Source organism: Coccinella septempunctata, chromosome 7, assembly GCF_907165205.1.
Source record: "Coccinella septempunctata chromosome 7, icCocSept1.1, whole genome shotgun sequence".
Taxonomy (NCBI): domain Eukaryota; kingdom Metazoa; phylum Arthropoda; class Insecta; order Coleoptera; family Coccinellidae; genus Coccinella; species Coccinella septempunctata.
Genome location: NC_058195.1, coordinates 8,080,847 through 8,096,095, shown reverse-complemented (window position 1 = coordinate 8,096,095; position 15,249 = coordinate 8,080,847). Strand labels below are relative to the sequence as shown.

The window sequence follows — 15,249 nt, the reverse complement described above, 5'->3', positions numbered from 1 at the left end:
TATAGGTCCATTCAATGATTCTTAGTTGCTACTTCTCAATATATTCAGAAATGCAGAAGTTTTATTGATTTCCATTTGGGAACCGCGAGTGACTGTCAAATTGTTGTTTGAAAAGTTATTCATTCATTAATCAATTTGTATATTGTGTCATAAAGAGACCATATCATAAGGAAATCATAAAAAAAGTACCAAGAAACTATACTGATATACAGGTCTTGTATATCTCTGTAAGTTTTTTTTTAAGTGTGGTTCTGAAAATTCTATAAATGATACCTATATATGTAAGTAACTGGAATGTTTACGCTATGATGGTATATTTAATATTGGTTCATATTAGTTTCTGATATACATATGTATATTTTACAAATTCAACTAAGTTTATTAATTCGAAACAACCTATTGCACAGAAAAAACACCATCGACGTATAGCAGATCACCATATACTTTTATGTCCTAGTCAAAGCTTAAGTTATTGTCCATAATTTACATTTTTGTAAATTTTTTATAAATTGCAAATTAAAATATAGCATTTTCAACAGCGTTTTTCATTGATACCAATTGATTCCAAACAATGTTTAGATGAAAACCAACATCCTGATCACAAAACAAAACTATACTTTTGTTTTGTCGCTCAGGATGTTTGATTTCTGATCGAAACAAAGTCGATATTGAAATTTATTACAAGGAATCGAATTTCGAATTTCGCGACCCTCAATTAAAAAACAGAAAACTGTATTGACAGTTCGTTTTCAGCGCCATCTCATTGTCAAGCGTGTTTTCACTGACCAAAATGTAGTCGGCTTTTAGTACTAGAGATATGAGGGCGTCTCCTATCTTTCTACTCTATAATCTTTGGTTCCGAAGATCCGAAGAGTATCCATTCCGTTTATAAAAGCAGTCTGTTGGCCTTGAAAATTCGACACATCCCGCAGTATACAGGACAAAAATGAGTTATAACACTTTTGTCATATCATTTTGGGTTACAAATAACCACTATGATATCCGTTCTACATAAAGAACTTAGTCATTACTTTTCCTTCACTTTTTGGCTAGCATTATCGACGGTTCTACATCGTAAAACAATAGTAGTTGGTAAATGGTTGCTTCAACGTAATTTTGGCATTATCGACACTTATTCCATCGCCAACCGACTGATTTCATAAAAGTGAATGGGCTATAACTCCAAATCACATCTCATTGGCTTTAAATACTCGCTTATGCAACACATATAACACGGAAGGCAACCCAAAATACAACAGAACTCGATCGATCGAGAGGAATTCTTGATGGAAACCACAGATGACGCTACATATGCTTAAACTGACTAACAGATTTCATAAAAGTGAATGGACTATAACTCCAAATCCCATCTCATTGGCTTTAAATACTCGCTTATGCAACACCTATAACACGGAAGGCAACCCAAAATACAACAGAACCGATCGATCAAGAGGTATTCTTGATGGAAACCACAGATGACGCTACATATGTTTAAACCAGCTGCTATAGAATTCTACCGCGTTTTCCCGACTTAATTTTCTTACTCAAACAGAGATATCACGAATAAAGTAAACTTCGCAACCAATATGACAAACAGTATCGCCGCGAACGGATTCAGAAACCAGTTGCGAGCAAAGTGGCAAGAATCGTAGTTGTGCGGTTTGCTAGTGTATCATATCAGGTGAACCCATTAATTGGAAAACATGTCGGATGAAATTGTGGAAAATGGACACGACGAAAACGGGGATGTTCCGGAAATTGAGCTGATAATCAGGGTGAGTTCCGTAAGGGTAACACAGTCGTGTGGGCGTGACAGTTCGCCGCAGCACAGAGAATTGCAAAATATTCTAGGTGGTTTTCCGAAGCCAGTTTCAACAACAGGGTCTTATTTACCTGACTCACGACCCCACAATAACGCAATGAGTGAAATATCGCCATAGAATTTGATGCAACCGAATGAGTGTCCTTGAAAGTGGCGGTTTTTTATTTATGCACCCAGTGTTATTGTGTTAAGAGCATATGACCGTTGTATCTCAATTAAAATTGTACGTGCGGAGGTTCACTTTCTAACGCTATTTTTAACTCATTTATTTACGTCTTCAAATTCGAACTTGATGCTGCAAATTGGAGAAATGCAATCGCAAGAAATAACGCCCGTTCTGTGCCCTGAGTCAGCGCAAATTTATTTTCTGAGGACCTTCAAATGGGTTGTTGGAAGAAGGTACATTAAGATTTAATGCCCCAATAAAATTTGAAGGGAATAATGGAGAATTAAAAATTTAATGGGGCATTAAATTTTAAAGCAATTTCCCCCAATTGAACATATGTGACCTTAACGTGATCGATCCTTTAGTTTGCGAGCACTCAAAATTTCTCTATTTCCTTATTTGAATCATTTTTGTTCACTGTTTCCAGAAATGAGACAGAGAAAATTATGTATTTCTCTGAAATCTTAACTTTTCACGTTTTTGGCCATGTAGATTCCAAAACAAGCAAAAAAATTGGTCCTTGATTTTCCTCTTAAACTACTGCAGATAACTCGATTGATTTGGGTACAAAAATCAAGTACCGCCAGAAATAACGGTTCTCTCAGCGTTTCGCTCTTATCAACTCGTTTTGAGGGTAGAAAAAAACCATTTAAATATTCAAAAAAAGAATGTGATGAAGATGGGCTTATGAAATCAGTAATATTTTCGTTATAATCGTACTAGATATAGGACATTTTAATGGTTCTTTAGCACGAATACGTAACGGTATTCTGAATATTCCATTACAGTGTATACTCTGCATGTATTTTCAATTTTTGTTTGAAATAATTGAAAATTTTAACACATTTCCAACCGTAATTCCAACATTTTCTGCATAATGAGAGAACATCGTTGATGGCTGTGCTATTTCCAAGATGTTTTCGAACTAAACATCATAGAATTTCGTAATTGACACATACTACGATGTTAACAACCCCTATGTATAAATTTTTAGGTTTTTTACTCTCGGCATTCAAACTTTTTCTCTCAGACATCTTTCATGTCCACCTAAACTAGAACTCTTTTGGTTTATCGCCAATATTGAACCTTTTAAGAGTCGTACAAGAAAAGTTCAGGCCCAACCTTTATATGAAGTTTGTTTCCATAATGACAATCATGGAAAAATTTCAAGCCTCTCTGGAATTATCACAGTATACTTTTTAAAAAAAGGAGAAATCTCTTGAGGTCGTTAAGCAAGGTGAAGACCTGAATTCTAGCGAATGACTAACTTCTACTACAACAGCAGTGGGTGTTCAAATGAAGAGGATAGTCACTCATAAATCCATTGATTCATAGAGTAAAGAACTTATATTGTCATTCGTTCATTGTATCTGAGTGTTGTCCTTCCTTTTATTCACATTTCAAGTGAGTAACATTCCTTTCGATCAATAAACTAGGTAGGTACTTATGTTCTGATCTTTTCTTCTAATCTGCGAGATTTGACTAGAATTCTGTCAAGAATATATATAGCAGAGTTTGTTAGGTATCACACGTGTTAAAATATCAAGTTTTTTGATTTGGATTTCCTGATTTTGTACCGAAAGTACAGATCTCCCAATTGCAGTTCATCCCTAATTGAATTTGAAGAGGGACACGTTCCTAAAAATGTAAATGTGGGGATGCCAACATTCTATGCAGCTGCTCGTATGAACCAGCTGTCTTCCAAGCATCTTCCAAACGAATATTTGCATCCTAAATTAGCCTGCAGATGCTTCTTAAGATTTCAAGGGCCATTGTCTTGAAGAACTCCAGTTGTTACATTTGTTCTCGATAGAAAGTCATTAATACACGAGTATTATATCGAAATTTTCACGCATATCAAAGTCAAAAGTGATGCTATTGGCAGAGAGCAGCTGTCGAGGAAAGATATATAATTTTTAATGGGTGGAATGATCTCGAGAATTATGTAACCCGAGAGCTTAATATTTCGTTGCATTGTTGAGGTTCTGGCGAAAAAATCGTTGAGTAAGCTCCGACATAACAGGAAGAAAATATTAATTTACAGTAATGGATGCAATTCGGTTCTGCTGAGAAACTGGTTTTTCGAAGTTGATGGCCTAGTGAATTGAACTTCGTGATTTAATGATCGTTAGTTCAAATTACACAGTGCCATCTGTTTTTTCCGTGATTCTCACTTCTCAAGGAAACTGAAAAATTCAATTTTTGTAAATAGATATGTATGTACTTACAAGTGAACCGCTTGCTTCGACATATAGTCTTCAAGTAAAATGCTAATTTGTCTTCAATTCACAGTGGAAGTTTCAATATTTTAATACGATCATATTTAAAAAAAAGTGTATAGTCTAGAGTCTCAAAAAAATATCATGGTTTGGGTCTCATTCTGTTTGTGGATATAATGGGAACATTTTGAACCTACAGACGTAATTTTGAATATTTCTCCAATTGGTACTATTCAAAATTTAAGGTATTCGATGTTATCGATTCATATTCAGCACGGACCAAGACCATCGCCTTGTGGTACTCCTAAAGTTTCCTTGGGAATATGGGAATGAATACAAGCGATTGCTCGAGTTTCTTGCATACACCGAGGATTCCTAATGTTAACGATTCCTTAAATTGTTTACATTAATGGTCAGTCATTCTGGTTATTCATCGTCAACAATTAGAATGACATATGTGCAGTTTTATCACCTTTTGGGTTAACGACATAGGGAAACATGAATAAAATCGTTTAATATTTCGATTCTGCTACTTTTTTCATTGATTCTAGAAAGAACACCCATTGTTTCGTCATTTCAAGTTAAAACAACTCGTAAAAATGATTGTTCGACTTCTTATCTTTATCACATTTCACGCAAAGTGGATTATGTGTATATCCCGTATAGATGCTCCTTAGATATCGTGGAATTATTCATCATCGCTCAGTTTTTCAAGAATAGATTTTGTCACTATAGAATTCGTATAGTGGTTTAATCATTGTTGGTATTGGAGAGTATATAGGTGAATTCCTCATGAGATAACAATGTTTGCTGTGTTTGAAATACAAAAAAGGAATTACTCAGTTCACACATTCATGATAAAAGATTTCGTCAATATTGATTCTATGAAAGGATCAGATAAACCAGTTGTTGATAGACCAGAAGAACATAACAGCGTTTTATATTATAGATTTTAAAACGGAAATCTCCTCAGTAATTCGACTGCTTTTTCGCGTATAAATAAATAATTAAATTCGTTGGAATTTCAATGAGAAAATTCTATTCTTATAACGAAAAACTGCGGAAATTATTTGGTGTTCAGGAAACGATAAAATATTCAAACTCTCTCTCTCGTAACAAACATTATTTCGGTGCTGACTGAATGAATTGAAGGAAAAATTTGACCACTCACCAATTTCACGCACCTTATTGCCTTCTCGCAGTTTAAAACTCAATTATCGGAAAATTTAAGTTGAATATTCATTATCTCCAAGCATCGGAAAAAAATTCATTAATGCTAATTGATTAATGGCTTGAATCTGAAGTGGTTTCGCTTCTCCACCATGTTCAAAATTATTACTCAAAGCGATAGCACTCTGAGCACTACTTTGTTATTCTTGCAGGAACATTGTGATAATTTTTCACACACTTGATTCCGAAAATGGTTGTGTTCATTTTTATTTTTGTTAAAGCAGTAAAAGCTTCGTTTGTAAATCATCAATTTCAAGGGATTTTCAATGTTTCAAAGCTAAATTCTTAGGTTTCGAATTGAGCTGCACCTCAACAGATCTCATCTTCAACAGAATTGTAAATTGTATAGCCTGTAGTCTAGGATGGTTTGAATTTCAAACTTTATACACATCTGAAGTGTGGAAAGATGGTTCGCTTACTAGAAACCATGTTGTCAGGTAAAAGATCTCGTGTTTTTGTTGATGATATCAGTAGTAATTTCCAAACTTTGAATAACGGTCTTCCACAAGTATCAGTTTCTGCACCTCCATATCTGTGTGATATCCCTAATACACCCCATAACTCAGTAATATTTGATATTTTCGGATATTAAATCACATCCTCAGTAAAACCATGAATATTTGTTCATAAACTCAACAATTCTCAGATAATTAAATAACGAAAACAGAAGTAGAAAACTGTGTCGAATTTTCTGGTACTTTGCTTATTTTATTCAGCAAATTAGGTGGCTATTTCCCCAATCATTTCCCCTGTAATTTTCCATAGCACTGTCTCAGTACCAGTAAATTCTGACTGGTCTAGAGAACTCCTTTTATTTATCGAGAGAATTACTCACGAGCAACACAATGAGTATTTTATCCGTACTGGACAATTAAACCCGGATCAATTGATGCTGTGAAAAGAATCTTACATAAATTACTTGAGAAGTTCCTCCGTTGATAAAAATAATAATCAGTTACGTCATCGCTCGTTTTGTGTTTCTTATGTAATCTCTATTGTGCATACAGCAGACGGTTATTACCGAAACTTGGTTTAATTCGAATGTTTCACCCAGCAAACAGTCATGGAAATTCCTAGATCTATCTGGAGCAGTGTTTTAAATAGTAAAATTCTGTTCAATTCTTTAAAATCAGTCGATTTCTGATTGGGTCGAGTATAAACGTTTATGTAGTCTTGTTCAATTTGAATACCCCTTTCTATTCTCGTCCTCATAAGGAAATTTTGCTTATCTCCATATCGTACTCTCCTAGCGTATTCTAAACCATGCTTGTACCATGAATAAATTGTCTTTTCCAATAGGGGTCAACAGTACGCAAATACACTTGACCCAGTCTTCAATAAAAAATGGTGGTACCATAAACAAGATGTATTCTAGGTGCTTTGTGAGTTGAATTCAAATGATTTGTTTTGTTGAGGGATCGAGAGAGGAGAGAGCTACACTTTTGAACGATGTGACACTAGACTAGCTGATTTTTCTGGATAATCCAGTCTGATACTTAATTTTGTATCAGGAATTGAATTAATTTTCTCCTTTTCTATCCAAAATTACGAATTAGTTGTGAAACATGGTCCATACATCACGTTTAATAGAAAATATGGTCACTATAAACACTGCTTTTTTCAATATTTATGTTAATGTTAAGGATATTGAATCCATATGTGTTTACCCTTCAGAAAAACCCAATTTACTTTTGAAATGTGTCATATAGGTATGTTGAGTTATATCATTGAGAACTAAATCGAACATTTCTATTGTCGAGCAGTTTAGTATCAACGTAAATATCAGAGCGTTAGTCATAGATCATTTCTCGAATTGCTCTTGCAATTTCTGCAGAATGCCAGCGAAATATTGGACATGTTTTGCGTGTGAAGATCGAAGAGTGGCTATTTTGGGAGATGATGATATACATTTACGATTTTCGATCAACGTTTCACCATCTACGTCTATCAGAATTGTTTGTTGTTTCAGTGATGTAACATCTGTCCGTTTGCGATGGTATTTCGTTGTGTATGTCGATTTGATTCATTTTTATTATTATAATAGAACAAATTCGTTGCAGATGGGCATACGATTTCAATATTATAATGATGAAGATGTGAATTCTCTTCTTGCATTTAAATCCCCAAATAAAACTCTTCTTTTTCTGTCTGAGACCCACTGAAAGAAATCAACGGTCAATTTTGTAACGGTGATGATGCCATTGTGATCAAAACGGAACACTGGGCAGGTTAATTGAAAGAGAAGTCATTCAATTGAAAAGGCACTGTAGAGTAACGTTTAAAAATAAGCTCGTTTTCTTTCAATTTCACTACCCAGTCTAGCTGTTATGTTCGGTATTCCAAATAGTTGTTTCCATACTCGTTTAAGCCTCTCAGAAAATATGTTGAAGAAAAATAAATGTCTTCACTCAATAGCTGTCATCTCCAACGTCATAGAAGACGTTGAATTGTTGCATTTTAGCATTGAATCACTCAGATAACTATAGAGAACCAAAGCCTCAGAAGTATTAGTTTCGAAAACACTGATCAACTGGTGAGTGACCCTTTATGTTTGAAAAAATAACTACCGAGCGTTGGATATGGAGAGATTTTTTGATTTTTTGACTAGCAGCATAACCTTCTGCTAAGCGATCGATGAGTTGAACCAATGAGAGACTGGCTTTAATAATATTTTAGAAATACTCCTGACAAAAATGATGTATTTTTTATGAAAAACCTTTGAAACGTCACATTTTGAAATAACATATCAACCGTTTCCCAAAAAATTATTTTAAGTACTTGAAAATGAAAAATAATTGAAATTTAAAGCGTTTTGTGTCAATTGCACAATCTGGCAAAGTCGACTGAAATATGCGTTGATATTAAAGGACATCAAATACATTATCTTGATGAGATGGACAAAGATGGCTGTCTGAAGTCTGCGACGAACGAGGAAGGTCGTAGAATTTTATGGGATTTTTATGCCGGTTGCTGTTGAGGTTTGCCAATGTGTTCGCGCCTTATGATGGTTGTAAATCAACAGCTGTTATTTTATGAACAAGCTGATCGGAAATTGTTCTTTTAATTTTCTAGTAGGCGCTGTTGCCAAATCGTAAACTTGAAACAAAGCGATTTAAATTTTAAAACCCCATATTTGGAGATTGATTTTGAATAGTTTCCGTGGTGAATTTGAAAAATTCATGAATGAAACTCAGAATTATTCAGTTTAAACTTTCATATGCAGTGATAACCCAAATTAAGAAGAATTCCCCATTCTAAGCTGAAGAGCGATTTGGGATAATAAAGATACCTTTTTCCCAATTAAAATTTCATAACCAGCGTCTCGTTACGCCACTGGTTGCACGCGCAACTATCAATTTCTATGAGGATCAGGAAATCACTGGGAAAAATAAAATACCCAAAACTCCTATCGAATAACACTGTGGTCTCTACCTATACTAATCCTACCTCAGGCCCGTCCAATGATTCAACCACTTTTACTTTTTACGTCAACATCTAAGAGCCCGCTATTATGTTTGCGGAAATCCTGAAAAAAATTCAAATTAAAGCTTGGAACCGTGACGAATTCGTGGACGACGTAATAGCAATGGGTCGTTATTCTAGATCCCGAATATTTTGACGCAATCTTTGTTCGTCGAATAGATGGTAGGTGACTAATGTCAGTGGGTCATATTGTAACCAGTTCTTCGGCGTGATCCGCTTATTATAGACGAAGAATGGAAAAAATCGAGAGTTGAATTTATTGAAACACGACCTTAGACCAGCCTAGCGGTTTTCGAGGATGTATGACAGCAGATTTTAGGTTGGTTATCTGGTCAAGCTGCAATAATTTCAGATGCGTTATGCGTCAATGTATACACCATTCACTTTTATTTTAGCAGTCGGTTGGCCATGGAAATTCGACACATTTCACTCTGTATAGTACGAAAATGTGGGGTTATGACGCTTGTCAAAACATTTTTGGGTTTTGAATCAACGCTATGTTGCCCGTTCCCAATAAATTCAATGTCATCCTCTTCATTCACAATCTTTCTGATTGTGGAAATATTCAGCTGAAATATAAGTCGTTGAGATTCAGAGGAAGCATTATATGAATTCTCTTACATTGAATATGTTCGCTACCGTCTGACGTATTGTGGATTTCAGAATACACGGGTATAACAATTTCAATGAGCGGACCTGAATTCTAAATGTGAATGGGGTATACATATGTGCCGATTAGGGTTAGTTAGGTAACGATCCTTTGGGAAGAAGCCAAGGGTGAGAAAAAAGCATAACAATGTTTTGGAACTCCATGATGTCTTTAGACTTAGGCAGTCAGAAACAATTCAAGGGATACTCCTGATATAATAAAATGCTGGGTGCATAATGTGAGGCCATAACCTTTACAAATTCCAACAAGTTTACCTTACTAGATTGTCGTTTAGTTCATTTATGAGTCAAATTTCAAGTGCGCATCGAGATTAGTAAATCAGCCGATGAAAGCGAAACGAAAAAAAAAACGAAAGTTGTCAATGCGGTTACCCGCTGAATTACGACCGTTTTCTACGGCGAAAAAAGCGAGAATCGAAAGTAAAAACACTCCGATCGCCTTATAAGTTGGTACAAAATCAAATACCACCGCTTAGGACGACCTGTCGCATCGTATCGCCTTTTAAAGCTTACCAGTCGCGTCGCGTCCCTATCTGCGGTTTTCTCGGTGTATTTATTCGGTCGCAAAGTGGCAAGTTTGCGCCGCATTTGAAATTTAATATCTGTCAAATCATCTTTAATGGATGTCCACGTTTTTGTCTCGCCGAAAGTTTTCGTTTCGGAGCGGACGTTGCTAACGCGACAATTTCGCCGAGCGATTATTTTGCAGAAATTCGAAATACTGTAAGGGAAAGCGCCCACCAAAGAAGCCTAACACTGACATGGCACATAGAGTCATTCGGGGTAACTCAGTGCAGTGGGTAAGTGTGCGCAGTGCGTAGGTATATCTCGACTATGCAATTTATAGTCGTATTCGGGTTCGGCTTTTGGACGGTCCGAGAATTGTTCTAGGACTGCGCAAAACTGTTGCGCCCTAGTATAAAATCCTCTGCGCAGTTCTAGAACCATCCTCAGACCGTCCAAAAGCCGAACCCGAATACAGCTTATGAAAGAGGGATTCATTTGGGTGAAGCAAGGGCGCAGAATCGCCATATTAGTTTTTCATAGGAGTGCGCCGTCCACGTTTCTTTAACTTTTTATTTGCAATCAATCAAATTCACTAGTTTTCTTGTTAATTTTTAGCATCTCTGCACATTCTGCCAGGTCCAAGTTCCGAGTCCTTCAGTGTTAAACAATATTTTATTCGATCATGGGCATATTAATCTAAATATATAATAAAAAATTTTAGGTTCTCTTAGCTGCTCAACTCTATAAGAACGTCAATTCAAATTTTGGCGTACTGGGGAAAGTGTGCGCGGTTAAGTGTGCGCATAGATTCATTATATGGGCATTAGCTCAGTGAGGAATAAATTATGACATTGTTGATTTTCTCGGTTAAGACTCGATCAATATTGTCCTATTTGTTCAGAAAAATATGAAGAGCCACCAACAGGGGAATGTATCAAGTGTTGTGTTCACCAAGAATTGTGGCACGAACAATACTGCACTGCTTGTAAAAAGGCGCTTCTGTATTGACAATAAACAGCATTTCTCTAATATTGTAACATTTTGATGACATTATTTTGTAATTTGTTTTGATTGTGTGGTTCACTAAGCACTGCGTTCACTTACCCCGTGAGGGTGCGCACACTTACCCGCAATACGGGGCATGTGAACGCACTCCGACTTTCTCTATTGAATTCTTTTTTGCGGAAAGAAAACGTTTTTGTTTGTTTGCTTTTTGATGTTTTTTTATAGATTAGAAAATTCTGTATCTTATGAATATGTTTTAATTTTCCTAGCTTCAACATTTGAAACAGGGTATGGCTTGAAAGGCAAAAGTGCGCACAGTTGCCCCGAATGACTCTACATGAGAAAGGCGATGCAAAATAATAACTGAAACTTCACTCAGATGTGCGATATCTGAACATTATGAATCGCCTTTGTCATGTATGTGCCATGTCAGTCCTACGCTACTTTGGTGGGCGCTCCCACTAAGGAAAACGATCGCGTCTGTAGGAATATTATTTTCATTCTTCGGATTGACTAAGGGTAGTTTTCATAACAGGTAAGGGGAGTTCTTTTTCTCGACATATTTTTCTGTATAAATTTCTTCAGTTTTTTAGAGAGTACTTTGATACATCAACGGTTTTCGAGCAAGTGGTCGATTTTGGTAAAGCATTGCCAGGACATACGAGGATGCATTGATATCGAGTTAGCCTAAACCAGTTCCATGCATAAAAAAAATATTGCGTTACCATAGCAACGAACAATAACTCATTAGAAGTGTCAGTGTGAAGTTTGAGGTCGAAAAAGTAAATCAGAGTTAGGCAATAAATTAAAAGAAAGAAGATGTCTAACGAAATTGTGATAATCGAAAAATTGGAGTGACGAGCCATCATCGAGTACCTGTATTTAAAAGGGTTACGAGATAAGCAGATTTACGAAGATATGCTTAATATCCTTTGTGATCAATGTCCTTCGTATGCGACCGTGAAAAATTCGACTGCAAGCTTTAAAAGAGGTCAATTTTCCATTCAGGATGATGACCGATCGAGGAAGCCAGTTTCTGTGTCAGTCCCCGAAAATATGAAATACAGGCAGTCGTGTAGGGGTGTTTTTCGGGCTGGCAATATTCATACTTTAACAGGATTGTACGTGTACAGTTCCCTCAAGTTTTTAATTCAGCATCAGGAGATTTTTGAGCCATATCGAAATAAAAATGTAAAGACAAGGCAAATAGACTGTTATCTCTATCCAGCTCATAAGTTCACTCTGACACAGCATAATGCTATGAACATGTGCATGAAAATGTTTAATGCATTGCCAAGGCAATTTCGTGATGTAGATACAGAGAAACTGCTGCTGTGTAAACTGAATTCTTTTATTTTGAGGTGTGAACCTTATAATATTAAGGAATACTTTGATTTTTGTAAGGCTGAAAAGTCGATTTCTCTTTAATGTATCTTTGTTTGAAGTTTTTTTCTTGTACAATTTGTTATGTACTTCGAACAAAATAAATATATATCTTTCTATCGATACAGTTCATGACATGATTTTATCAGACCGTCGAATTGGGCTTAAACATATTATATATTTGAAGCAGTGAATATTTCATACGAACGCGTTCATCATGTAGTTCACGTCAATTTGGACATGAGAAAAATTGCTGCAAAATGGATCCCCAAATGTTCGAATGTTGACCAAAAGCGTGCAAGGGTAGATGCATCGCGTGCGATCTGTGCTCGGTTTGAAAGCGATGTAACTTCTTAAACCGAATTGTTACTATGGATGAGACTTGGGTACATTTCTACGATCCAGAAACAAAGCAACAATCGATGGAATGGCGACACCCTGGTTCTCCAAGACCTAAGAAGTTTCGTGTCCAAAAATCTGCTGGAAAAGTTCTTGCTTCAGTTCTTTGGGATTGCCATGGATTAATCATGATTGAATTTTTGGATAAGAGTAGAACAATAACCGGAGGTTACTATTCGACATTACTGACAACTCTACGGGAAAAAATTAAGGAGAAAAGACGCGGAAAGCTATCCAAAGGTGTTTTGTTTTTGCAGGACAACGCCCCTGCAGATAAATCTCATGTTGCCATGCAAGAAATTCGTGATTTAGGTTTGAATTACTAGAACACCCCCCTTACTCACCAGATTTGGCTCCATCCGACTATCATCTCTTTCCTCAACTGAAAAAAAGTTTAAAAGGTCGTAAATTTTTTTCCAACGAGGAGGTAATAAAAGCTGTAGCGGTCTGGTTTGCAGAGCAAGAAGAAACATTTTTTTTTGAAAGATCTAGAGACGTTGCAGGTTCGCTGTAATAAATGTATCTCATCAAGAGGAGAATATGTTGAGTAATAAAATATTTTGACATTGAAATTCTGTTTGGTTCTATAGCAGGCTAAGAATTTTTCAATATATCCTGGTACATTTGAGACCCAGAAAACGATTAAATGGTTGAAAACATCGAAGTTTGCGCTATTTTGCTCGTGATTTCACCGAGAGCGTTGCACAAACCTTGCGTATAATCCATTACTGTCCTCATCGTTTAGAAATTTCCATATCTAACGGACAAATTCCATCGGGAGTTACCCAACTGCTTAATCCGATAAACAAGATTCGTTTTTACGGTTTCGATGCAATCTAATATAAATCTAACTGACCTGGGCTAAGATCTGGGGTCAATTCTACCAAATACATCTCGGCCAGTCGGGAATTTATAAATAATTTCATTCAATTAATGGAATGCCGATTAATTATGACGGTTTTTTCACTATCCTGAATTTGTTACGATTCGGAATGTAGGTAGACCGGTGTTACTTTCAACGTATCCATTTGAGCGATTTAAGTTACGAAACGCGTTATGTAACGATTTAGTTTTTATTTAGGTTTATGTCAACAAAGGAAACTGGACATGTTGCGTTATTTCCTCAGTGGTTCCTCAACTTCGTTTTTGAGGTTACACGATGGAAATGTGCATTTCCTCCTGAAGAGACTTCACCTATCGTTGAAAGCCTGCCAATTTTTGGGAAGGCTATGTAAGAATATACCACATTCACATAAATATTAATAAAAATGTGACAATTTGAAAATTTGCCAGTCCAATTATGTCACGACAAGTATGATTTCAGAGAGAATGCCGAAACAGGTCAATTTCTATTTTTAGCAGAATTTAAGCCTCAAATATCCTCAACCCTAGATGTAGGAGCTATCACCCCTAAATTCTCAATAGGGAATAGGGGGTGAGCTATACCTCCATTGAAAGATCACTTGACCCTCTACATGAGTACTATGGTTTGCAAATTTTTATTGAGTCCTTGAAGTAGTTATAGGGGCTGACAATTTGAAAACTTGCCAGGCCAATTATGCCTCGACAAAGATGTTTACAGAGAAAATGCCGGAACAGAACTATTTTTATTCGGAGGGGGACATGCATATTTGTGTTTTGTGAGGACATGTTTCAAGCAGAATTGTTTTCGAGCTATAGATGATGGTGATGAAGCCCAGGAGCTTAGCCATACATGCGAAAGGGCAAGATCAATGTAGAATCCCAGTCTGACATACATTCATAGCCATATATCTCAAAAACGTTCGAACTTAGAAAAAATTACTTCGGACGAAATTTATAGGAAATGTTTTCCTCTACAACTTTCATAATGACTGTGAAAATGATTTGAAGCACATGAGAGGAAATAATTCAAAAAAACTTATTTGGATGAATTCTATAATATCCCTCATCCCAATAAATAGGAGAATTATTAAATAAAAAGTTGTTTCTTATTAACGACGGAGTTGTTTATCCGAGTTTAAGTGCCTGACAAAAACACTTTAATTGAAAATTTGTTTTCCATGAGAATATTATTCATAACTGGGATATCCTGAGGTTGCAGTAATCTCATCTGAGTCCATGAATAGAGATGAAGCGTTTTGACTCGTAGAAAGTGTCTGATGGATGTTGTATGTTTTAATAACTGTACTGGCACGACATGACCCAATAGACCAATGTATATTTCATATACGACCAATTAGAAACGAGATTTAAGAGAATGGAATCCCAGTTTTTGTATGGTATGTAGGGGAGAGTTCCTTTGAACTGGACGGCCCATGAACCGGAAGCTACAGTTTTTTAAAACACTCGATGGTGATTTGGCATCCTTTACATAAATCCCATTT

The 15,249-nt window shown here is 36.1% G+C and overlaps 1 protein-coding gene across 1 annotated transcript in view; it reads left to right on the top strand.

The window, feature by feature from the left end:
* Nucleotides 1–1,608: 1,608 nt before the first annotated feature.
* LOC123317097 (chloride intracellular channel exc-4) overlaps nt 1,609–15,249 on the top strand; it is a 29,112-nt gene continuing 15,471 nt past the window's right edge. Inside the window, exon 1 of the mRNA XM_044903469.1 lies at nt 1,609–1,775. Coding sequence (XP_044759404.1) covers nt 1,704–1,775 — 72 coding nt within the window. The 5' untranslated portion in view covers nt 1,609–1,703. The remainder of the gene's footprint in view (nt 1,776–15,249) is intronic.